Source organism: Talpa europaea (genome assembly GCF_964194135.1).
Source record: "Talpa europaea genome assembly, chromosome: 5".
NCBI classification, from domain to species: domain Eukaryota; kingdom Metazoa; phylum Chordata; class Mammalia; order Eulipotyphla; family Talpidae; genus Talpa; species Talpa europaea.
In genome coordinates, this window is record NC_140071.1 from 142,998,204 (window position 1) to 143,021,914 (window position 23,711).

General features: G+C 51.7%; 1 protein-coding gene across 1 annotated transcript in view; it reads right to left on the reverse strand.

Moving 5' to 3' along the window:
- The window catches only part of HTT (huntingtin), a gene marked incomplete at its 3' end in the record, with an annotated part of 99,898 nt that overhangs the window by 50,314 nt on the left and 25,873 nt on the right, over positions 1 to 23,711 (reverse strand). The window contains exons 8-24 of the mRNA XM_084233040.1: positions 23,059 to 23,237; positions 20,677 to 20,881; positions 19,661 to 19,708; positions 15,412 to 15,755; positions 12,049 to 12,184; positions 11,694 to 11,812; positions 9,597 to 9,708; positions 9,209 to 9,346; positions 8,243 to 8,401; positions 8,054 to 8,151; positions 6,911 to 7,050; positions 6,071 to 6,134; positions 5,746 to 5,846; positions 3,715 to 3,861; positions 3,041 to 3,161; positions 1,566 to 1,642; positions 566 to 717 (exon numbers count right to left, since the gene is read on the reverse strand). Of these exons, the coding sequence (XP_084089166.1) occupies positions 566 to 717; positions 1,566 to 1,642; positions 3,041 to 3,161; positions 3,715 to 3,861; positions 5,746 to 5,846; positions 6,071 to 6,134; positions 6,911 to 7,050; positions 8,054 to 8,151; positions 8,243 to 8,401; positions 9,209 to 9,346; positions 9,597 to 9,708; positions 11,694 to 11,812; positions 12,049 to 12,184; positions 15,412 to 15,755; positions 19,661 to 19,708; positions 20,677 to 20,881; positions 23,059 to 23,237 (2,340 nt within the window). The remainder of the gene's footprint in view (positions 1 to 565; positions 718 to 1,565; positions 1,643 to 3,040; positions 3,162 to 3,714; positions 3,862 to 5,745; positions 5,847 to 6,070; positions 6,135 to 6,910; positions 7,051 to 8,053; positions 8,152 to 8,242; positions 8,402 to 9,208; positions 9,347 to 9,596; positions 9,709 to 11,693; positions 11,813 to 12,048; positions 12,185 to 15,411; positions 15,756 to 19,660; positions 19,709 to 20,676; positions 20,882 to 23,058; positions 23,238 to 23,711) is intronic.

Here is a 23,711-nt window from a genome sequence, read left to right on the forward strand (position 1 = left end):
TTCCCAAAATGCTGACTGATGGTTCGTGCCTCTCGCAGCTCTTCAAGGAGTCTGCAAGAGCGACTCCTCCAAAATGGAAACTGACAACACCCCACACCCACCTAGTAATGCTCCCACCTTCCTCGACAGCCACAGCCTCCCTTTCTCACGCAACACCAGGTCCATGCAGAGTCCCCAGCTGTCACACAGCTTCTCCCGCCGCATGTCCTGGATGTGCCACGCCCTGACTGTTGTGTCCTTCCCTGCCAGTCTACACACGTGACACTCAGTGCTGCTTTACTTTACCTCTCTATGCCCGAGGCTCTACAGTCCAAGACTGAGTTCACACATCACGCCTCCTTATTATCCTGGCGCCTGAGGCCATACCTGGCATTCGAGATAGTCAGCGACTCTGCCTCTAGCTAGCTGAGACCAGCTGCTGGCAGCATACTCTTCTGCCAGTCGATAACATCTGGAATTCCCACCAAAGGAACAAACTATGGCCACACACCGCCCTCCTTCACATACTCACCACCCACCCGGCAACGTGAAAGAACCGAAGCCCCTTCGAGCTCACAACCAATACCTGCAAGCAAGTTTCCAGCTAAAATCAGAGCATCTTGGTGGGCTGAGAGATCCAGCGGGAACCAGGCGGACGAGAGTAGGGTGAGGATCATGGTGGCCATCCCAACGGTGCAGCTCTTTCTGGATTCATCTGAGGCACTCAGGGGGGGCACTCTGGGACAGAAGCACAAGGTCAAATTATAGAAAAATTTTAAAGAAAGCAGTCTTGTTCTCTCTTATGACCTCAAAAAGCAGACCCTTCACAGAATATTCAGCTGTTCAGACTGCTTTTACTGTTGTCAACTAGCATCTTTCCTGTATACCAGAGCTCCATAAATTCACTGGAAAAATGAAATCAGATCACATTAAAAGCATTGGGACTGCTTATTCTGAGAACTTTTTCATTTTCTTTAACTGTGATATAGCATGTTTTGTTCCAGCACCAAAGTTCTTATTAGTTGAGTCTAGTGCCAGAGCTGACTATCTGTTGTTCGAGAAGGGTCTGCTGACAAGAGGGAGCAATCACTCCAGGCCAGAGAATGCTCCACCTTCAAGCAAATCTTCACTGGCCATTAGCTGACACATGGGAACGCCACAGATTTACTGCCACATGTGGTGACTGAGTCACCAAAATTTTCTTCAATACTTGGTACACAAATGCAAGGTTCCTCCTTAAAGCTCGGGAAGCTAAAAATTACTTCACAGATGCTACTAGAGCCATCTATTGCAAGAAAGTCATTTTTAAATGAAAACTGCTAATGTTGGGACATTAGTTTTGAAATTAGATCCTGTAGTTCATCACATGAGCAAACCAGGGACTCAGTCCCAGAAAGTACCGAGGACGAGCCTCTCACACTCATAGGGACCCCTGGCAGGTGCCCGCCTCGGGCTCCCCACAAGACCAACAGGGCAGAGCGAGAATTCCATAAGCTAGTTTTCCAAAAGGTCAAAAGACTTAACAAGGTAGAAAAAAAAGATCTCAATAACCACACCTGTATCATGTAGCGACGGATGACACTTACCCACAGTGCCAACCTAAGCTCCAAATGCAAACCGGGAAGGCCGTCGAAAGCAGACACAAAGCTTCACAGCATCCAAACTAAAGAAGAAAGGAACAATAAAATCACACCAAACACCAAAGAGGTTTGTTTCATCAGGCCTCCTTTTATCTTTTATAAAAAGCGCAAATAAGATGTGCAAATGGCTTCTGAGGACAGGCTGGCCATTCTAACTCGATAAAAAGTCATTCCTTAAAGGATTCCACTAGACAACTGAAATTCTCAGAAATACCCACGATGGCATGGTGGGGAGGCCAGCACCGGCAGCTGCTGCAGCCTGGACCGGCGCCTGCTCTGTGTGCCCCTCTGCCTTGGACACACCACCCCTGCACACTCAAGACCTCAGGACGGCCGATTACGGCCCTCTCCCGACCAGCCTGCAAGACGCTCAGGGCAGGGTGCCTCTTCACACATCCCGAGTCTAAAACAGTGCTGGACTTGTGGGCACGGTGCCAACAATAAGCAGCGTTCACGGTCCCTTGAATCAATCAAGGAGAGACCAAAGTAGAGTGAGCCCAGACAATATGGGGGTTTGCAAGGCACTTATACACTGAGGGAGGGAACCTCATCGTAACTGCTGAGTTTTCTACAACACGCAAGCATCTCTTCTGCCACATAAAATGAAGGGAAAGATTTGAGCTGGTAATCAGCAAATTAATGCTACTTAGGTATATTTTGTTTCTGATTATAAAAACTACATTTGTTCATTTAGAAAATTTTGCAAGTATTTGAAAAACAGAAACAAAACCATTCACAACCCTAAATTCATTTTGGCAATTTTCTATCAGTTGTTTTTCTGACTACATGAGGCATATTCATCTGCGTGAAGATTATTTTCCGCAACTGAGATCTAATTGTACACCAGTACGTTCTGTGTTGGGTGCTTTTCATTCAATATTATAATTCAGATTATATTTCACTGTATCATTAAAAATTCTCTAAAGCATCATATTATTAGGGATATACCAAACTACTATACGTAGAACTTAGCTATAATCTGAACTTAATCTCTCTTGGATTTTGGGCATCGTGGTTCTCTTCTACTTCAGTATCGCAGGCAACGACACGGATAACTGCGTGACACGGTAGCCCTTGTTGGCATTCCGACCGCCCCCTTCCCATGGGGCACAGTGACCGAGTCAGCTGTCTCAGAGAGATGTTAAACTTCTGCTATACTGCCAGTCAGATGATGGTGCTTTTCATTTTCTTGTCTCCCTACACAACTGAATTTGTTGAAAATGAGCAGGTACTGCTTTAACAATCATAAAAAAAAAATGCTGTTTACATTCATATTGAATCAACCAAGATTTTGTCCACAGCAGCACAATTTCTTAGTAAGCCCCACATCAGGTGAGCACGCCACCATGAGCGCCTTGCCACGAAGAGCCCCCCCACGCGCCACGGCAGGTGATGTCACCACGACCAAACAGGAGACTTACTGTGAGTGCACGCGTGGTTGATGTGATTAGTTCATGAGAAACCGCAGCAATCACTCTCGAAAGGTTATTTTCCATAGTGACATCTGTTATGCTGGGTAGTAAGTTATAACCTCTATATATTCTAATAAGAAAAATACAGAGACTTAGAAACTACTATTAAAGCTATACTTTTGAATATAAAATGGCATATAAAGTTCAAGATTAAAGGCGGCTACAAGAAGTGACAGCGGTCCTGACTTTCAATTTAGAGAGAGACTGGAAACCCAATTGGTCATTATTCCAATTTGGAACAATCCAAACGCCCACCCTTCCTTCCAGCCCGTCCCAAACACCCTCACAGAGCACGGAGTAGTGCCCCTCACGCGGGGCCGTGCCAGCGATATCTCTACAAGTCTCAAATCACCCATCTCTCACTTAAAAAAGAATTTTAAAAAAAGCTGATTAATACCAAGAGATCCTTCAGGAAGCGTCTCCTGGTTCCAAGACGGAAGGTGGTACTTTTCCGAGATGCGCTGCAGGCGCTCACCGACGAGCAGCCACAGCCAGGCGGCGGGGCCCGGGCAGACCCACGTCTGACTCACCCTCGGCCCCCTCCATGTCCTGCCCACAGACACCCCAGCCCCGACAGGCACCTGCCCTCCAGAAAGGCAGCAGGCAAAGACGTGCGGCCGTACCTGGTGATGGTGCTGACGGAGAAGTGGGAGGGGGGCGGCGTCTCGTGCATGAGGAGCTTCAGGTAAACGCTGCTCTGATCTCGCGCCACGGCCACCACGGGGTCAGCTTGTCCTTGGTCACATTTATAAAACAGCTTTGGGATAAGCCTAGCAGAAAGTGAGGCTTGTTTACTTAAGAAAGGATAGGACACTCACCCATGATGAGCCCAGCCCCGGAGGCTTAACCTCAAACACCAGCGGACACCGCCTCCCTTTCTCAGCAGGGGCGGGGTCTCCACGCACCTGCGCGAAAGTGAGGCAGCCCACACTCGGTCATGGAAGTAAGCCCCTTCCTCATCAGTAAATGCTCTGATTAAAAAACAACCCTAGCATCCTCCTGCCAGTGCTCTTGCGTGACACCCGCCAGCACAACGAGCCCTGTCCACGCAAGTCCTAAGCACTAGGGGCTGGCTCTGGCTCATTCTTGGCATTCTGTCTGCAGATCACAGGCAGGTGCACAGCTTTTACAAAGGACTGGCCTTTGTTACATTGGTCTGCAAACTCCAGTATCTTGACTCTCTAAAATCTCTTCCGCGACACTTGGTATAAGCACACTTTTCCCAGGGATATAAGAAATTGCTATCGCTTGCAAGAAGGTAAAGATGCAAACTCTTTGATCAGTCAAGTCACACAAACTTGGTGAAGGTGGGTCTCGGGAGCACACAGAGAAAATGCAGACACCACAAACACTGAAAGCAAATGCATCAAAATGCAGCTTTGGTTCTGAGTAGTTTGAGTATAAAAATCTTTATTTTGATTTTTATATGTTCCCCAAATTTTGTTCATTAAACATGTATTACTTTTTAAACTAGATGAAATTCAATTTTAAAGAGACACCAATTTCTGCCTAGATATCTGTCTCTGGAGTATCTGTTTTGGTGAGAAGACTGGGGTGCAAATGCCAACCAGCCCGTAGGAACGTAAACTGGCAGGTCTCTGGAGAGCAACTTCCTAAGCAGTATCAAACCCATAAAAACCCCACTTTCAGGTGTCTACCCAAAAGAAACAAAAATGTGCCCACACAAAGCCTTGTAGACAAGTGTTCCCAGCTGCATGGCCAGCCAGATGAAAAGTTACAGCAGCAGTCACCAGCGAGGGGGGAGGGCGGCTGACACAGCGTCAACTGGCCCTACTGCAGCACGGACAAACCTCAGGACAAAGTGGAAGAAGCCAAGTGCAAAAGTCCACCGGCTCCTGGCCCATTCGTATAAAACGTCCAGAAAAGGCAAATCTCTAAAGACAGGAGACTCTCGGTTGCCTGGACTGGGGGTAGGAAGTGGGAATTACTGCAAATGGGCACAGGGATCTTTTGGGGGAGAGGGACATGCACTAAGGGTACAGTGTGGTGACTGTCACCCAACTGTATTACAGACCACCTCCTTGTACAAGTACAGTGGGGAAATTCTGAGGTATGCAGATTGTTCTTCAATAAAGCTATTAGAAGCAGCTTGGCCTAGTAGCTAGCTTTCAGGAGTTAATGCTAAAGAAAAAAATATGTAATCATTTATGTATAACAAAGTTCATGGGGTGTTTAGTCATTTAAATCAAAGAGAATTTAATCTCTGTCAAAGTAATATTTATATAAAAATTGCTCACAACCAAAATGAAAATATGGCATTGACTAAAATTTTTTTCTAGAAGGTTACTTGGTAACAGGCAGACGCTAGCTATAATATTACATGTACATTTTGTCCCAAATTTGAAAAAAAAACCTCATACTCAAGATACACAGCGACACATCACCAGCGATCACCTCCAAGGGAGGGATGGAAATTTTTCTTTCCTTCCCAGCCTCCTCGCTCCCCACATTCTGAGACCTGAACAGTGGAGGGTGAGTGTGCTCCTCTGTCACTTGACTCCTGACGGTGGAGAACCTTCTTTCCTCACAGCTGGCGTCATGAATGCCTGCCATGTCGTCTGAGCGTTGCCCTCCCCCTCCACACACCACTACTGGCTTACTCAAGAAAGCGCGCACAGGTGTGGGGTGAGTACCTGGCCAAGGAGGCTGCGGCCACGTGACGCACCCTGGGGTCTTCGTCCCCAAGCAGATAGATGACAACGTCATGGAGCACTCGTTCCTGCAGCTTTAGGAGCTGCAGAGACAAGGGAAGAAGAGCAGATGTAACCTCCTATCGGGCTAAACTGTAAGTAAGGTATTCTGGAAAACCACTGAGGAAGAACTCAAGTGTTAAATTCCCACCTTTCCTGACAGAAGCTGTGGGAAGACCTACAGAGAATGCCCCCAGAGAAATCCACGGTCCTAAGAAGGTGCAATTCCTGAAGTTAAAACACGGCCTCCTCATAACCAGCGGCTTACCCCAGTATAATGATGGGCTCCTCTGTGTAAATTTTCGGCTTTGGCTTCCAAAAAGCTCACCAACCTAACGGGAGGGCAGATTTAAAGCGCAGTCATTTTACTCACACACACCCACTGTCCGACCTGCGGGGGTCAGTCCAGACCTTAGGAGGCAGCTCTTACAGAAAGGACAGGGGGACTTTCACGCCTTTTGTGGCCCATGCAGTAAGATGCCCATAGGAAAGGCCACATTCAGGGGCTCAAACACCTGCCCCAGGGGAAAGGGAGTGGGGGCAGAGGTGGGAAGGGGAGTGAAGCAGGCACTTCCTGCCCCCAGGCCCTGCTCCGGGGGCTCCCTGTCTGAGGTGGGGGTGAGAACAAACCACAATCCCTGACTTGTTCTGAGGATGAAGGAAAACCACCCCACAGAGGGCACCTCACAGCGCCCCAGCACAAAACCAGTGAGCACTTCCAAAGCTGCTTATAAAGGAAAATGTCCCTCCTGAAACTGTAACACTCAAATACCTCAAAAGGTCTCTGTTAGGGGCACAGGGTACAGGGCAGCTGTCCTTCAGCATCCCGTAATGTCAGCACATTCCCGGGCACCCCAGTCCAGGCTCTTACCCCACTGTCCAGGACACTGCATGACTGAGGCTTCCAGAAAACCCACTCACCAGCCTATCTTTTTAACACCCAAGGGCAACACTGCGGTGGAGAAGTTGTCAGCTGCCAGAGCACTCAGATTCGGGGTGCACAGGCGCCCTGGGACCTTCCCTGCCAGGAGCTGCTGCCCTGCTTTCATCCTCCGCTCGCACTTCCGAGAGGCAGCGCTCAGTGACCATGGCACAGGGACGCACTCACCTAAAGTCAATCTCCGCCAGGGTCTCCAACAGCTCTGTCCTCACCAGCCAGTAAGAGCTGTTCCTGAGGGTCAGCACGTCGGTGATTAGCTGCACCCCCAAGTCGCTGTAGCTGCTACTGCAGAGACTCGTGACACAGTGCTGGAAGACAAGTGCACACGTAGCCCCGCGGCCGCAGCGTTAGGACAGCGTCCCACACTGACTGCTATGTTGTATTTTGTTTTTAATGGCAACATGGATGGGGCACTTTTTCCACACCTCTCAGAAATCTCTATAACGTACATGTTGTCTCAGCAAACTCAAGTTTGAAAATATGACCTTGCACGTAACATTGCTTCTCTCTTCCTCCTGCTCTGTCATACCCTTAACTCCAGGCTGCAATTTCCCAAACATGTGTCAGTGGTAAGAGGGTGACTGTGTGACCAGCTTACTGCTAAATCAACCTTAGGCCCAGGGTTACGACCAGGACCCACGCCCTGCTGACGCTACTGTCCAGGAGATGGAGGGACTCTGCACCCTGACCACACTCGGGGCTGGTGTGCTGACTCCGTCACATGGCCAACACACTTCCCTCTGCCCCACGGAAGACAGACGGACTGAAACTTGGCAAACATTTGGAACTGGGAGCAGGCCAGGCTGTGAAAATGATAAACGGGGAAGTATCGCACATTTTGACAGCTGCAGGTTTTTTTGTTTAGATGTTTCCCAGTTAATATCCTTTGGCCAGCTGTGACCCAGAGGCCAACTGAGGCGCGAAAGTTGGACAAGGCCACCATGGAAGAAGAGGCTATGCGACCGACACAAACACAGAGGGTGCTCCAGGGACCCTGGGTTCACTTCGACTCTGACATTCTACAGCCTAACAGAGCCGGTTTTAATGCAGCAGGTTTTACAGTTAATGTTAGCAAGATTTTTAAATACCCTCAACAAAAAGGTGTATTTCAAGCAAATATGCGGAGAATTAAAACGGACTTTTTTTTATCACTTCCTTTCTAAAGCTAGATGATGAATACAAAGATGTTTATTATTGTTTACAGCTTTAGAATGCCTGGAAATATTTCATATTAACCTCCAATTTTAATTGTCACAATGGTGGTATTTCCAATAATGGAAGAAATGATTTCCATAAGAAGATCATGCTCACCCTCACAGCAGTACATGCCAATTTGCAAGTAACAGAAGACTCATCCTTCAAACTTTTCTGCAGCAAAGGGATGCAATCCGCGAGAGAAAACGTATTTCCTGACCGGAAGAACAAGCACAACTGCAGTCATGTAAACTTGAACCTGGGAGTAGGATCTGGAAAGCACACTGATAACGAAGCTACTGTTACCTGTCAGAGACCTGACGGGGCCGATCCAGTCTGCCACCTGGAAACGGGACTTGCTGAGGATGGAGTAGACCAGGGTACCGCAGAGAATGGCTGTGGCTCCTCGGACCTGCGGGTCCCCGTGGTCAATGTAATTCAGGACGTCCGAGACGTACTGCTCCTCTGTGGAAACAAAGCCCCTAGCCACTGGGCAAGCCCTACATCAACCGCCCGACAAGACAAATGCTGAGCTTCAGAAAAGGGGAAAAAGGCCAAGCAGCCCCACCGAGTAAGCCCTGCCAGGAGTAACCACGAGCACTCGCCAAAAATGTCTGGGGCTTTAAAATTCTAGCGTCACTAGAGCTGTGACAGCACTAGGACACAACCCAACAGATTTCCTGGATAATTCCAGGATGCCAGACAACAGTCAACATTCCGAAATTTCATTTCAAAAAAAAAAAAAAAAAAAATGATGAGAGAAACTAGAGTCACTGCACACTTCCCTAGTGTAAACTGAAAAACACACATCCATCCCCCTCCCAAAGAGAGGACAAAAGAAAGAGAAGGCGGCAGGAGAGTACGGCCCCCTCCCCACCTGCTCCAGAAGGGCAGGCTGGGCGCGTGCACCGGGCCTGTGCCTGCTGCCGCCTCGGCTCCAAGCCGGAAGCAGCGGCCCAGAGGCTGCGCCCCGAAGCCCTGTGGATCGTGCGCTCTGCACTTTCAGGAGAAACACACACATTTGTCAACGGGCAATTGTCCCCAGACTTCTACTGCTCTCCTCTGGGTGTTTCAAATCTCATCCCATCTAAGGTTAGCCCAAGAAGCTAAAAATATTAATGTTATCGTTTTCGGGCAAGTTACAACACAGGCCAAATGCCACAGATTAACGGAGAAAACTTACTGCTCTAAAATAAAAATAGCCAAGATGGCTTGAAATAGCTTTCCAAACAATGATTAAATACAGGTAGTAATACTGAGCTTTCAACCTACCAGGGAATTCGGTGGCGTCAAGGGGAACCTTGTACAGTTTGCTGAAGAAAGACTCGGGATGAAGGGCCACGGCTGCCCCCACACAGCTGAGCGCCAGGGCCTTCACACTGACCCGCACCTCCCTGTCCGGAACCAGCGCTGCAACGAAACCACCAGGGTTGCCGCTGGCATCAAAGCAGCGACGTTCACTTTCCAAATGAACAGAACTAGCCCCCTCACCCCACTGACCCCGCCAATCCTCCTCCCTGCCTCGTCCGTCGGTGAGAACTAAAGCTCGCCCCAACGTTTCCCTCCCTCACTGCACAGCTGCGCCCACATTCGCCGTCACGCTGCCCTCTGACACGTAAAGCCACTTCCTCCAAGTCCGCGCCCGCCTCGCCGCGCGTACCGTTCCTCTGTCCCGTGAGCAGAAAGGAGGCAGACAGGAGGCGGACACAGTGGGTGAGAGGCGCAGCGCCCGCGTCGGCAGCCTGGCCTATGTCCCCCTTGATCCGGCGAGGCTGCAACGGACAAAGCGGTTTGTCTCCCAGCCCAGAGCGGTCCACAGAGGGTCGGGGTCGGGGCCGCGGCGGCCCGGGCGCAGGTGGGCGGGGGGCTGGGGTCGCCCCTGCCCGCACACGTGCCTGAGCTCGGAGCTCAGCGGATGCCGTCAGAGGGGTCCGAGGCGGCCGGGACGGCCCCCGGCTGCGGCGAGGAGGGCAGCTGAGACCTGCACGCAGGCGAGGCCACCAACTATAGGACGGGGTGTCACTTTCCCGGGAAGGGCCAACGCCAAGGGGCGTGAGGGGAGAAGGAAGTGTGGAGGCTTGATCCGGGTCTGAGCGTCCCGGTGGACCGAGGACAAAGCACAGTTTCTACCCTCAAAGGACTGAAAATGAACTGGAAAGACAGGAACCTCCCTTGGACCCAGGTAGACAATACAGAGATAGTTTTTAAACAGCTCAGTGAACAACTCATCAACCAGAAAACCCAAACCACCTCATGAAACAACGGGCCAAGGCATTAAGTAGACATTTCTCCAAGGAGACACACCGATGGCCAGCAGGCACAGCAAGGACTGTCACTGACCTCTCGGGAAATGCAAGCCCAGCCCCCACGGGCCGCCACGCCTGCCTGGAGGCGGCTACTGCGGAGGCCAGAACACAGGTGCTGGCGAGGACGCCGGTGGGACTGTGAAGGGGCCTGGCTGCGGCAGAGACTACGGAGGGGCGGGCCTGCTAACCTAAGCGGCCAGTCCGGCCACCACCTTTGTTACCTGTGGTCTGCATTCCCATGCAAGGTCAGAAGCGCCCGGCCCATCAGTGATAGGAGCCCAACCCCGCAAGGTGTCTTTTAAGTCCACTGAGCAGAAAGCCCTGTCACCCTGGGGGGCCGTTGGCTGATGTATTGACAAGGGACCCCAGAAGATGACCAGTGGACGCCTGTGGATAAGACTGAAACCCTGGCTGGGATGGATACTGAGTCATCAAGCAGATGAGACATGCCGGGGGCGGGGGCAGATTTCGACCCCCAATACTAGAGCTGACAGAGCACATTTTCTAGTCTCACCCCTCCCTCTCTGTCTCCTTCCCCAAGCAACTGATGCTGAGGACTATTCTACCAACACAGAGGCCAGGGCAGCTTGCTCCACGACTCCCGCTCCTCAGTGCAGTGCTGTCAACACAACATGGAGGGTCCTTGAAAAATTAAGAACTGTAATTCTCATAGGACCCTGCAACTCCTCTGCGGGTACACCCGCAAGAATGGGACACAGCGTTGAAAGACACGTGTACACCCGTGTTCACGACAGTATTCACAACCCGTGTAACCAAAAGGCAGAAGCACCCGAGTCCACTGCAGGGTGAACAGACAACAAATGGGGTTCACCCCCACAAAAACCGGTCATCCAGCCTAGAGAAGGAAGGAAACCCACGCCATGGCACGCCGGGTCTTCAGGAAATCACGCTGGGTGAGATGAGCCAGACACACAGGGACGGCACGGTAGGAACAGTCAGACCCAGAGACAGAGGACAGAGAAGATGGGTAAGTGTCTCATGGAAAGACAATTTCAGTTAGGGAAGATGAGGAGCATCCTGAGGAGGGGCTGATGAGCAGGACAAGGCCACTGCCCACTTGGGAATGCTATGCGGTCCACCTCATGCCACGCGCATTTACCACAGCGCATAAGCAAAGAGGTCCAATGGAACAAAACAAAGAAGTGGCGCCAGACCAAGCACAACCACGGAACGGATGGTCCAAGAACTCCAGCAAGGCTGCACCAGGTAGGGCGACTCGCCTGGGAAGGCCTCTGGAGGAGGAGCAAGGCTTCAGGCAGTGCTCAGAGCAGGGCGGTACATTGGGGGGTAGGGGGAAGTGATGGGAAGAGGCCTTAGAAGGCACCAATATTTAAAGGGGAAATAGCTGAGCAGAAGGCGGGGTGACAAGCCTGACTTCCAACACCCCTAGGCACTCAGGAACGCTGAGGTCACATGTCCGAACAGCTCACCTTGTTCTCCTGATCACCTGGCTCAGCAGCCTCCTCCCTTGAGACAAACTTGTCCAGGCTGCTGTCAGAGGCCTGCCTGCTGTGACCAGTGCTCTCCAACAAATGTGCCTGCTGAAGGGCTTCAAAACAAACAGATTAAGTGGCGAGTCACCAATGACAACACAGATGCACGCACCCGAGCACACGTCCAAGCAGCACGGAGGACAGGGCAAGAGGCAGCGCCCCGCAGCGATCGCCACAGCCGCTACGCGCTCAGGAGACAAAGACAGAAAGTCTCTTCGTGGAAGCAAACAAGAAACTGAGATGTTGGGTGGAAACCACCACCGCTTGGGTCCATGGCCTGAGCTCAACATACCGACGGAAGAGCTGAGAGCCTCCGCGGCCTCGTCCGGATGGATGGCGGCCGCCTCCTCGTCCTCCTCGTCCTCCTCGTCCTCCTCGTCCTGCGGCTGTCCAATCCCCGAAAACTGGCTGTCGGCACCATCTAACACCTGAGCGGTTCAAGGGGGGTTCTGAGTGCTGGAGTGGGACACCAGGGACAACCCCCACAGGGGCCGCAAAGTCCACAAGCTCGGGGCCCCGCACGCACGCACGCACGCGGACAGGCCCTCCCAAGCTGCGTTATCAGAAACTGTATAAACGAAAACTTGCAAACAAGTTCTGCATTTCCAATCTGGCAATTTCGCTTTCTGACACAGATGCATATAAATAAAATGGGCGTCTTCACAAGCTAAGGTCACAATAAGTCAGGGGCACGGAGAATCTCTGTGACAAAACCTAAGACACAACTCGAGGACGGAGCCGGCGAGGCGGCGGGCACAGCAGCACATGCCCCTGAGACGGGCCTGGGCTGTGGCCACACCGCAGGACTTCCTCCAGGCACCCGAAACCCCCGGTGTAATTTACCTGGGAAAGTGAGAGACGGACCCTCAAGCCAACAGTCAATTCTCTCATTGCTACCTCACTTTTAAAGAATCTTTCCAAGTCCTTCCAATTAGAAGAAAAAAAGAACAAGCTACATGATCAAAACGAGAGAAATTAATTCCTCACACTCCAGACTAGTTTGCAAAAACCGCACCTTAGCTTTAAAAAACAAACAAACAAAAAAAACCACCCAGGTTAAGGTGAGATGCCCCAGGGGTGAGCAGCGCCTACTGTGGCGTCTGGCACTTCCCACGCGGCACCGCCACCCTTGCCCACCAATCAGCAGAGGGTCTGGCCAGCTGAGGCAGAGCCCACGTTCTCCTGGGGTTCCCGGCACCCCAGCCGCACATCAGCAAGTTCGCTCTGGCCTCTCTTGCTCATCTCCCCGGTGGCGCTCACGCGAGCTGCCGTGTTTGCTGAGCTCAATTCCTCTGGCGGGTGAACCCCCCGCACGCGCACCCTCTGGGATGGGCGCAGGTGCCGAGGCCATCCCGCTGCCCTGAGCCCAGCCGGGGGGAAACGCACGCTCCCTCGCCCTGCTCTGGCTGTGCCACGACAGAGCCCGGCCGTCCTGGCGGAGGCCCGCGGCCTGAAAGCCAAGTCGGTGGTGCTCCGGCTCCTCACAGGAGGAGCTGCTGACTTCTGTCAGCCCACGTGAGCACAAGTTTTGTAGATGTGCCCTGACACCCTCCCTGAGATGCAGGAGCACCCCACGTTTGTTTAGTAACTGCTGGTCACACAAAGGCCACGGGAGGCTGCACAGGCTAGAGGGACCACACCCGTGAGAAACGCCAAGGGCAGGTGTTCCCATCCACACGGGTCCTTGGCTGAAGCCACCTGCCACCTGCTAATCCCAAGTTTCAGGCGCAGCATGGTGGGGGCACAGGCGTGGCAGGGCCAGATCACCTCCCCCAGCACTACCAGACATGAGCACACCCTGAGAGAAGCCAAGAGCAAGGCAGAGGGGGCCTCCCCGGTGGCGCAGCGGTTGAGCACTGGGTTGCGAAACCGCGCGGCCTCTGCGGCACTGGTTCGATCCCCAGCTGCTCCCCGGCCACCGGAGGAGGGTCCCACATGGCGTGCAGACCTCTCCTGCCGCCCGCTGCTCCCCTCAGCAGTGTACTTCGTTCCTTCTGCCTGCTCTGCTCCCCGCTCTGGCTCCGGTGAATTCTCTCACCCTCCTGCACTTCTGACTGTACCCAGTGCATGTATAAACAAAAACAAACAAACAAAACCAGCAAACAAATAAATAAAGCATGCCTCTATTAAAAAAAAAAAAAAAAAAAAAAAAAAGAGCAAGGCAGAGGGAGAGGAGGGACCTGCAGCCCACAGGCAGCAAAAGATGAGGTCAAGTCACCCGGAAGCCTCACCCGAAGAGTAAACTGGAATTAGGAATAGAGCGCGGAGCCCACCTCTCTCAATGCGCAATAATGACAAATAAAGTTCTCAAGAAACATCAGGGGCTGGTTTCAGCAAAAACCATCGAGACGAGGGCCAGGCCGCGTCCACAGAAGCCGGCAAGGCCCTGCCTCGCAGGGGAGCGCCCAACACGCCGAAGACGGGGCTTCCTCATTCCCTGTGGCCACGCTCCCGTTTCTGACACACCTGTCCAGAAATCACCCGACATCAAGCAGCAGTACGCTCGTGGGAGCGGCACAATAACTGGACAACAGCAACTCCACCGCCTGCTCCACACGCGAGGGCAGCCTTCCTTGGCCCTGGTGCTGGCCAACACCCACGTGCTCTGCCCCATGACCCCCCTCCACGGCCCCAGCCTACCCTGCCCTCCCACAGGCCGCAGAGCCACTAGAATCCACGTCCACACGGCAACCAGGCAGCTCAGAGGGTCACGCAGGCAGGCACTTTATCCTGTGTTCGTCCGCCAACGCTTATGGATTTATTCAAGTTAAAAAAAAAATCCAATCCGGGCCTCCCCGGTGGCGCAGCGGTTGAGTGCTGGGTTGCGAAGCTGCCCGCAGCCTCTGCAGCGCCGGTTCGATCCCCGGCTGCTCCCCGGCCACCGGAGGAGGGTCCCGCATGGCGCGCAGACCTCTCCTGCCGCCCGCTGCTCCCCTCAGCAGTGTCCTTCGGTCCTTCTGCCTGCTCTGCTGCCCGCTCTGGCTCTGGTGAATTCTCTCACCCTCCCGCGCTTCTGACTGTACCCAGTGCTTGTATAAACAAAACAAACAAACAAACAAATAAATAAATAAAATAAAACATGCCTCTATTAAAAAAAAAAATTAAAAAAAAAAAATCCAATCCATATTCTAACAACGTATATTCAAAAGCAGCAAAAGGCTTCAACGGTTTTATATCTATACATACACACATACGTATATGTATACACACACACATTTAACACAATCTGGGGTGTAAACTCAGCGCACACTGGCACACACTTCCCAGGCTGCACCTTGGGCTCAAAGGTACATAAATCCACACTACAGAAAAAGGAGCATTTGTAAGAGATCCGGAGACGTCAGAAAGTATTAAAATAACAGATGGTACCCCTGTTACTGACTGTACCCCATCAGGACAGAGTGGGCTCCTGAAGGACTTTGCAGTGATCGAGTCTGTGCCCAGCAGGGTCCTGTGTACCCCTTGGATACCACGAACACCTCAGCCTCAGCAGAGCTCACGTCACCAACCCACCCAACTCTCGCCCTCCCTGTCCAAGGGACACTCGGCCTCTGCCATCCTTGGAGGGCTCGGGTGGGGTCAAGCCCCCGCTGAGCCCCTCGGTGGGTCGGAGGGAAGAGCGGAAACGGATGACAGGCCCGCCGCAGCCACTCACGATTTCAGAGCCGTCGGACGGGGTCACGGCCGAATCGGGGCCCTCGGTGGTGGTCTGGGAGCTGTCACTGATGGGCGAGGAGGCCTGGGTGCCGTCATCCAGGTCCATAGCGGGGTCGGACGGGACGGCGCTGACCTGGCTGGAGCTGTGGCTCAAGATGTCCTCCTCGTCCCCGGCGGTGGCCGCGCTCACCAGGTCGCAGCCAGTGGGAGCCCCGGCATCCGGCTGTAGCGTGTGCTGCGGCCGGGGCTGCTCAGTGATGATGTCCTGGCCCGCGGGGCCCAAGCCAGTGCAGCCGGGGGCAGAGAGCCCAGGAGCAGGGGCCAGCTCGCCCTTGACTGAGGCTGAAGACAAAGAAATCTTCATTCCTTAAAGAGCCAGGAAAAGCACCCACTAGGGAATCAAATGTTTGCAAAACACCGCACAGTCACCACCACCAAATGTTTTAACTACAAACCCCCTAAGACACAGTCATCTCTGAACTAGTAGATTTCAAAAGCAAGACAACAGGCACCCTTCAAACATGCCTTAGATTGCCCTTACTGTATCATTTACTTACCTTTTACTGTATTTCTTTTTTTTCTAAAATTTTATTTATTTTTATTTATTTATGCATACAATAACCTGGGTGCAGGCAAGAGGCGGGGGGGGGGGGTGAGAGGAGTCACCAGAGACAGATCTACTGAAACACACTGCTGAGGGGAGCAGCGGGGAGACAGGAGGGGTCTGGGGCGCCATGTGGGTTGCTCTGTGGCCGGGGATAGGCCACAGTGGCTGGTGACAGCGTGATAGTGCTGAGACTGTAACCCCTGCGCCACCAGGGAGGCCCACCTTTTACTATATTTCTATATCATTAAAAAAAATAAGGCTCAGTGGCAGATATTTTCCAGACACTGATATTCTTGAATGATAGCTCACTGGAAAACTGAAGCATGACAGTAAGCTCGCCACTGGGCGCCCAGAGATGTCCCTCAAGGGGCAGGGAGTTGGGGGAGCTGGGGGCTGGGGGGCTGTCTGCCTAGTGTTCTGAACTGGGAGCTCAGGCTGTCTGAAGTGTGCTCTCCAACTTGCAAGACATCAGCAAGGGCTCCGCGCCAGCGCTGTTCTGCTGCGCACATCTGCTCCCTGCCTTTGTAGCTGACTGCCTAATGTGCGACTTAAAACACCACCACCCAAAACTACCAGGAGAGAAACCGTGGTATGAGACCCATGCCCAGGTGCCGCAGGTGTCACTCCCCGAGGCCAATGGAGCAGGGAGCAGGCTTTTTATCGTACCCCGAGAGAAGTAATGTTTTGTTTTAACTTTTTGATTTGCAATGAGGAAAAAATTGTTTTCTATTTTATAAAATAACTGAATAAGTAAATAATCACCCCTGGAATTATTAAAACATTCCTTCCCAAATACGGAAGCCTTATTTTTGGTTATCAAAAATTACTCTTTGGGGTAGGATTCAAACCACTCTCACTTAATCCAATTATCAGTACCTCAGTCAATGCTCACCTTGTGTAAGGTGAATAAAGAATCTAATCGCTGTAGCTCTTTGATCAAACAAATGTAGATCTTTGAAACTTAAATTATGCACAATTTTTAATCCCATTTTCCCCCATGAGCCACCATGCCCTACTCAAAAAGACATTCTCAGGGAGTAAAAACCTCAATTTAAAACAGCCAATACCCGGCCTCCCTGGTGGCTCAAGGGATTAAGATGCAACCTATGAAGCTGTCCGCAGCCTTTGCAGCACGAGTTCCATCCCCGGCCAGGGAGCTACCCACATGGCGCAGCAGACCTCTCCTGTCTCCCCTGCAGCTCCCCGCAGCAGTGTTTTCAGTCAGTCTGCCTGTTCTGTTCCCCGCTCTGCCTCTGGTGAATCCTCTCACATACACACCCCCCACACACACACCTCTGGCCTATACCCCACCTGCGAAGGTGGGGAGGGGGTGAGGGGCCCACTGCCTTTGGCCCGGGACTCAGGGTCGCCCTCCAGGGCTGTGGCCTCTCTGAGATGGCTTTCCCTAGGCCACGACGCAGCCAGAGCGCCTTTCAGGGATGCATGAGCAGACACACACTCAACGCCACCAGCCCCCTTGGCTGTCGCGGTGCACACGCAACGCCAACCAGCTAGCCCTGAACACAGAGCGCGCAGGGGGAGAGAGGTTGACAGCCGTGTCGACGTAAGCCTATATGGAAAAATAGTTAAAAGCAATGATTTTCCAACTGTACCACAGTTAACAATTAATACTATTTACCTAGATTACTGTTAATGTTAAATAATTTATATAACTACTTACTCTTTGAAATGGCGCTATGAAAATAAATAAATAAAATGGTAAGTTATGGCTGGAACCAATTCTACTAACCCTTTAGATACTCATGTCACATCTTCAACGGGACAACATTAGTACACAAAACTTTCATACCCAAACGTCACTTTTATTTTATTATCTTTGAATTTGCTAGGCTCTATCAGGGGTGAAAATAAGAACTCAAGTACCGCATGATCTGAAAAGATGGCGTAATTCTTCATCTCCTGCAAAGTTCTGAAAATGAATTTTATCGTTCATAGTTTCTAATAAGAAAAAAAAAAAAACTGACGGCTGACCATGATTTAACTGGACTCGTCAAATCACTATGGCCACATTACATGTACATGCCATTAAATGACGCTACCAGAATCATTATTAGTCACTTCCAAGTTCTAATTTCATGGCTCTTCAAAGAGGGGTCAGAGTGTGATACTTCCAGAAATCGACATTGACGCGACATCAAGGCAAGAAAGAAGAAAGTACAAGGAAGCCCAAGATCTAGAAGAAACTAACGCAGCAACTCATGTGCCAAGTAACAGCGTCATGGATCCCAAAACAAGTCACTCTCCGGCCCCAGAACCAGCAGCTGGCGCAGCTCTCCAGGGCCCGGGGGCAGGGCCGCCACCAGTGGAGGGACAGGTCGCACCCACGCTCTCCCTCCCGACATCCAATACATCTGCTCACACCTCATCTATTGGTAGATTTCATTTGGAAAAAAATTTTGCAATTAAAACTGCAAAAACCCTAACTGTCGGAAAAAAACCTACTGGGAAAAATTGTTTTAAGTGTCCCAGCCAGAAGACAAGACAACCTGTGTGAACCTGTCACCGTTTTCATCATTACTGGAAAGACTGACCCCAAAACAAACATCAAACAATGTGGCGACAAGTCTGAAAATCTCTCCTGCTCAGGACAGAATTCAGCGCACAGAACCTTCCCAAGCACTGGTGACCACCGTGGCTGCTCCTGCCTGGGGGCTCCGTCTACTGCAGCCACAGGCTCACCAAAAACACCAACAGTTTCAGAAACCCTGGCAGAGAGCAACTGAGAAAGCTGATGAAGCCTCTATAAGGAATATGAAGAAGGTTCTTCACTGTAGGGAAAAAGCACAGCAGCCTGCAGTCGTGTTTCACAGAAGCTTTGCAAGCAGCAGCCTGCGTTAGTCCACTGAGAGAGGTGCCATCTTACCACTCACTCAAAATCTACCTGGGATTAGTCTTTTAAGATTTCAAAATAGAGTATGACAGAAATGTTATCCTGTGGAAATCTAGAGTGGGGAAAAAAAGTTACTGGTGCTGCAAAGTGGTAACGCTTACCATACATTACAGGTTATATTGGAAACACTTTGACTTCATTGTATTAATTTTATCAGAACACTTTGGTGCACACAAAGCTAAACATAAATATGGCTGAAAAATGATAACTAGGCCCAAACTAAAAAAAGAATTAAACATTATTCCTAACAGTAAACAAAATTCATGAGGAAGAGAAATCACCTGTTTCATAAATAAAGTTTCCTCAGGGCGTGGCCACATCATTAGCCTAGTATTGGGTGGGTATCCCCCGTCCCCCGCCCTCCGCACACTCGTGGCACACACACACACACACACACACACGTGTGTACACACACACACACCCCCCACCCCACCCCCGTCACAGGCGGAGCTGGAGGGGAGCAAGAGCCAGCAAGGCTCCTGAGGGGAACGTGTGCCAGCTGGCCCTTCACACAACATTAAAAGTTTATGACAAACCAGTTCTGGTACACAGCAAACTTTCAAAAGGCATCCTACAGAACTATCCAGGCCTAGTCATCAGATTCCAACAATACTCACACACACAACCTCGCTATGGAGAGGAGGTACAGGCACAGTCACCAGCTTTACAGAAATAAAGAAAAAGCAGGAAGATTTTCAACAGTAAGACTTTGATTTCTGAAATAATCACCTTTTTGTTTTCTTGAAAGGACAGGGCTGCAGGAAGAACCCCCTCCAGCTGTGAATCACAGAAATGACAGGTGAAAGAAGGTAACAAGCTGCTGAAATCTGGAAGGAATTTGAAAAGCTTTAAAAAGCTTGATTCAACTTTAAAACTGGAGACTACATGGACACAGCTCCACAGGAGGCGCGTAACCCCACACTGCAACACTTTAATTTCCATGACACGGAAGTCACATCAACACGCAAACACAGTTCTAAAAACATGACTGAACATGTCAGAAGAGTACACTAAATTGCATTTAAAAAACCAAATTGAAAACTTGAGAAATCTCAGATTATTGGGTTAGTAATCACAGGTAAATTTTCAACTATACAACTTCACTAGAAACAAGTTCTCTACCCATTACGTGCAGGGAATGCCATCACTGGTGTCCAGCGAGGAAGCAATCAGACTTCCAGGAGAACCCTGTCCAGTGTGGAGCAGAGGAGACTGTGCACACAAGGCACCGATGGGCCCGACACCACAGGGGCCGCGGTCAGAAAAGCTACAGAAGCCTCCTCATGCAGGCCTGCCTCCAGAGCTTCAGGGGTCCCGTCTTGCTGGATGCCAAAGGGCAACTCCATCTCAGACAGGGCCCACTGAGGGTGGAAGCAAATCTGTGGTCACCCTGTCAGGCAGTGCCCCGTGGCAGGATCAGGACCTGAACCTGACAGTGCAGGGGAGCATGGCAGCAGCCGGCAGGAGGTGCCCACAGGTAGGCACCAGGGGTTGCTAAAGTCAGGGCGGAGACTTGAAGAGCCCATCTCCAGCAACATGACTCAGGATTCTGGAAAGTCCCCCAAAGTTTTCACACCATGACCCCTGACGTGCCAAGGAGGAAGGTGCCGTCAGAAAGCTGGGGCCAGGCTGCCAGGGTCGTCATGGCTGACCCCCTCACCTCCCAGTGCCAGCCTTTGCTGCGGGCAGCAGCAGCTGCTCTGCACGGTGCGGGCACACCCCCTGGTGAGGCCGCACCCACTCACCTAGGAGCTCCACAATACTCCCGCTGCGGCTCCGGGCCCTCGGTTCCTCCTTGGCGGCCGTGAGCTGCGCGATGCCGCCGGCCGCAGTCAGGGTCTGCAGGAGCTCGGGCGGAGGTGTGCGGAGAAGCTGCTGTAAGAGCTCCAGGGCCCCGGTCACCACGTTGTGGTCCTGGTGCTGAGTGTAGTGCAGGGTCAATTCGTAAATCTAGAAACAGACACGCTGTTACTGGCATGGTTTTCAGACATGCCTGTGCTCCTTCCGCTTGTTGCTAGCGCATGCTGGCAAAACCTGTGCCTTAACTTATACCCCGTGAGTTCTCCGCCACGTCCACCGGAGAGATCATTAGCGTCCACACTGCTTTCTAAATCTCCAGTTACACACACTCCTGGGAGACAGCACGTCCACAAAGCAGTGGCACGCTAACGTGAGGCTCGCCGCTTCTCCAGGCTGGCGACTAGGAAGGCAGACGGGCCCGCTGTCCACACCCATCTAGCAAGCAAGACACTGAGAGCAGTGCCCCAGATATGCACCCAATGTTAAATGCCACGTGTGCCCCCTGATGCTGGGCCACATTCTATTGACAAAATGGACCTGCTCCTTTCCTTCTAAGTGAGTTGCCAGATAAAACACACCATGCCCAGTGAAATTTGAGATTCCAGTAAACATTAAATAACTTTATAGTATAACTACGCCCACGCAATTTGGAGCATACAGATACCATGGTTACTCATGACTTATATGATGTTCAAACTTCAATGACATGTTCATATGCTTAGTCAAGCAGCTACCTTTGAGACCCTAGGATACACGTATTTAAAATGAAAACAGACACCACAGCGGAGCACGCGTGGCCCCGAGCCGGGGGGTCACTAAAGGCTCCGCCCCGCTAGTCTGTCCACCGCTGTACGTCCCGAGCCTCCCCCATATAAAAGCAAAGAAACACAAGTAAAGAAGAAACTGTTCCTACACGTGTCTCCCACCACCATTACACCCTCTCCAGCCACTACCACGCCGTGAAACAGCTTTTCTGCAGGCCGCACAGCTGGGGAGCCACCACCGCTGGAGGCGTGAGCAGGGAGCTGTCTCCGGGTTGCCTCGTGCTGGCGAATTCACACACCTCCAGGGCCTCGCGCTGGGCCAGAAAGGCTTCTAAGCACTTTACAAACAATGCCAAACTCAACACTTAAATCTTCACTGTTCTCTTCCACATGTAATTTCTAGCAATAATCATTGTAACGCACTTAGACCCGGTACCGACAAAATTTAAGTAAAGGACACCACCCACAAATCCAGTTGACCAAATTCCAGAAGCAAACACTTGAGTCAGGCACCGCCCCCAGGCCAAGAGTGCATGCCCGTCTACCTCACAGGAGGGCCAGGCCAGTGCACACCCAGCACATGAGTGCAGCACAGGCCACAGAGTAAATTGCCGCTCCCGAACCCAACTGCTTAAGGAATGGCCGCGCAGTCGCACAGCTGACAAACACTCACGGGCGACAGCTGAAGCCACCTTGGTCCCAAAATATCAGCGTTATCGCTGGTCCCCCCCCCCCCACCTCATCCCATCCCCGGCTGTGGGACTCCTGCCCACACTGGGCTCCACAGGGCAGGGAAGGCGGCACAGTGCTGTGCGGCGCCCCCAGCTGTCCTGGGTCCAGATAGCGTGGGGCCCGCAGAGCGGTCACTGAACAGATAAACACACGTCACGAGCTCTGGTTTTTGAAAGAAGGCGCCCACTGGAAACAAGGGCCTGGGGCCTGTGTGATGCTCGCAGCAGCCTCATGACGGACCTTCACTCAGAGGCCAACGCCACGTGGCAGGTCACGTGGCTAAGGGCCATGACCTAGGGCCGAACAGAGAGCCCAAGGCCAGAGCCCACAGTCCTTTTTTTTTTAAACACCATTTTGTTTTTACTAAAGACCTACATCAGTGCCTATTTTTGCTAAGTGAAAGAAATCCAGAGTATTTTTCAATGTTAAGACAATCTGAAGAGTGAAACGAATTCCCCGAGCGTGTGGCTGCCGTTGTTTCCAAAGGCAGCGACGCTGTCACTGCTCCTTCCCTGGGCCTGCTTTTATTATTAAGCGATTTAAAATGCTGTAGCCTCTAATGCTTCTAAAATCAAGATACATTAAATTGCTAAATATTCATCACAACTAGATCTTACATTTCATGGGAGATAAATGAACTGAACCGTTTTTTAAATGAACAGTCAGCACGGTCATCTCACGCTCTGGCAAATGTTCTCAAGAGGTACCGCTCACTCACGTGCGCAGCAGAGTCCACATCTTTAACCCACTGTGCTGCCACTTTTCTTCCAAACCACCTGATCTGAATGCAGTCAATTAGGTACAGGCGCTCGAGTGTGCCCACGGTCCTACCTGGACAAGGTGCTCTGTCGAGGGGGAGACTTCCATTTCTTTCCGTGTCACCCCAAAGCTGCCCTTCAGGCTCGTGTCCTTGACCTGCTGCTGGAGCAAGGGCACCAAATACCTCAATGTGAGGAGCACCCCGAGAATCAGCAGAGTGGAGTGTTCGTCCTCAACGGGAACTAGCAGACCTGTAAGGGAAGCAACGAGACCTCCTCACATCTGCGCTGCAGCTTGAAGAGTCTCGGCCTCACTGCTTAAAAGCAGAGTGCCATGGAAGGACCCTCCGACGAGGCTGGCAATGGGGGAGAAGACAGCACCGACATCTGTGAAGCACGCTTTAAATGTTTGGCTTCTGGGTCCATGGCAGTGATCTGCTGCTCGGGAACGTCAGGGGGTTCCTTCACATCTCAACCCCCCGAGCTGCTCACACCCCCACATGCAGCCGGACAGAGCTGCACCTGCAGGGACCTGAGGCCACCTGCATCCGCGGGCAGCGGCGCTACATGACAGCGACAGGGCCCACGAGGCAGGGCGGGGCTACGTAAACCTTTCTGCAGAGAGGAGGGGCTGATCCCTGCTCCTCACACAGACCCCACATGGGCTCACGGCCACCCAACCCAGTTCAGGCAGACCAGTCAGTCAGTGCCATGGGCCTGGTTGAA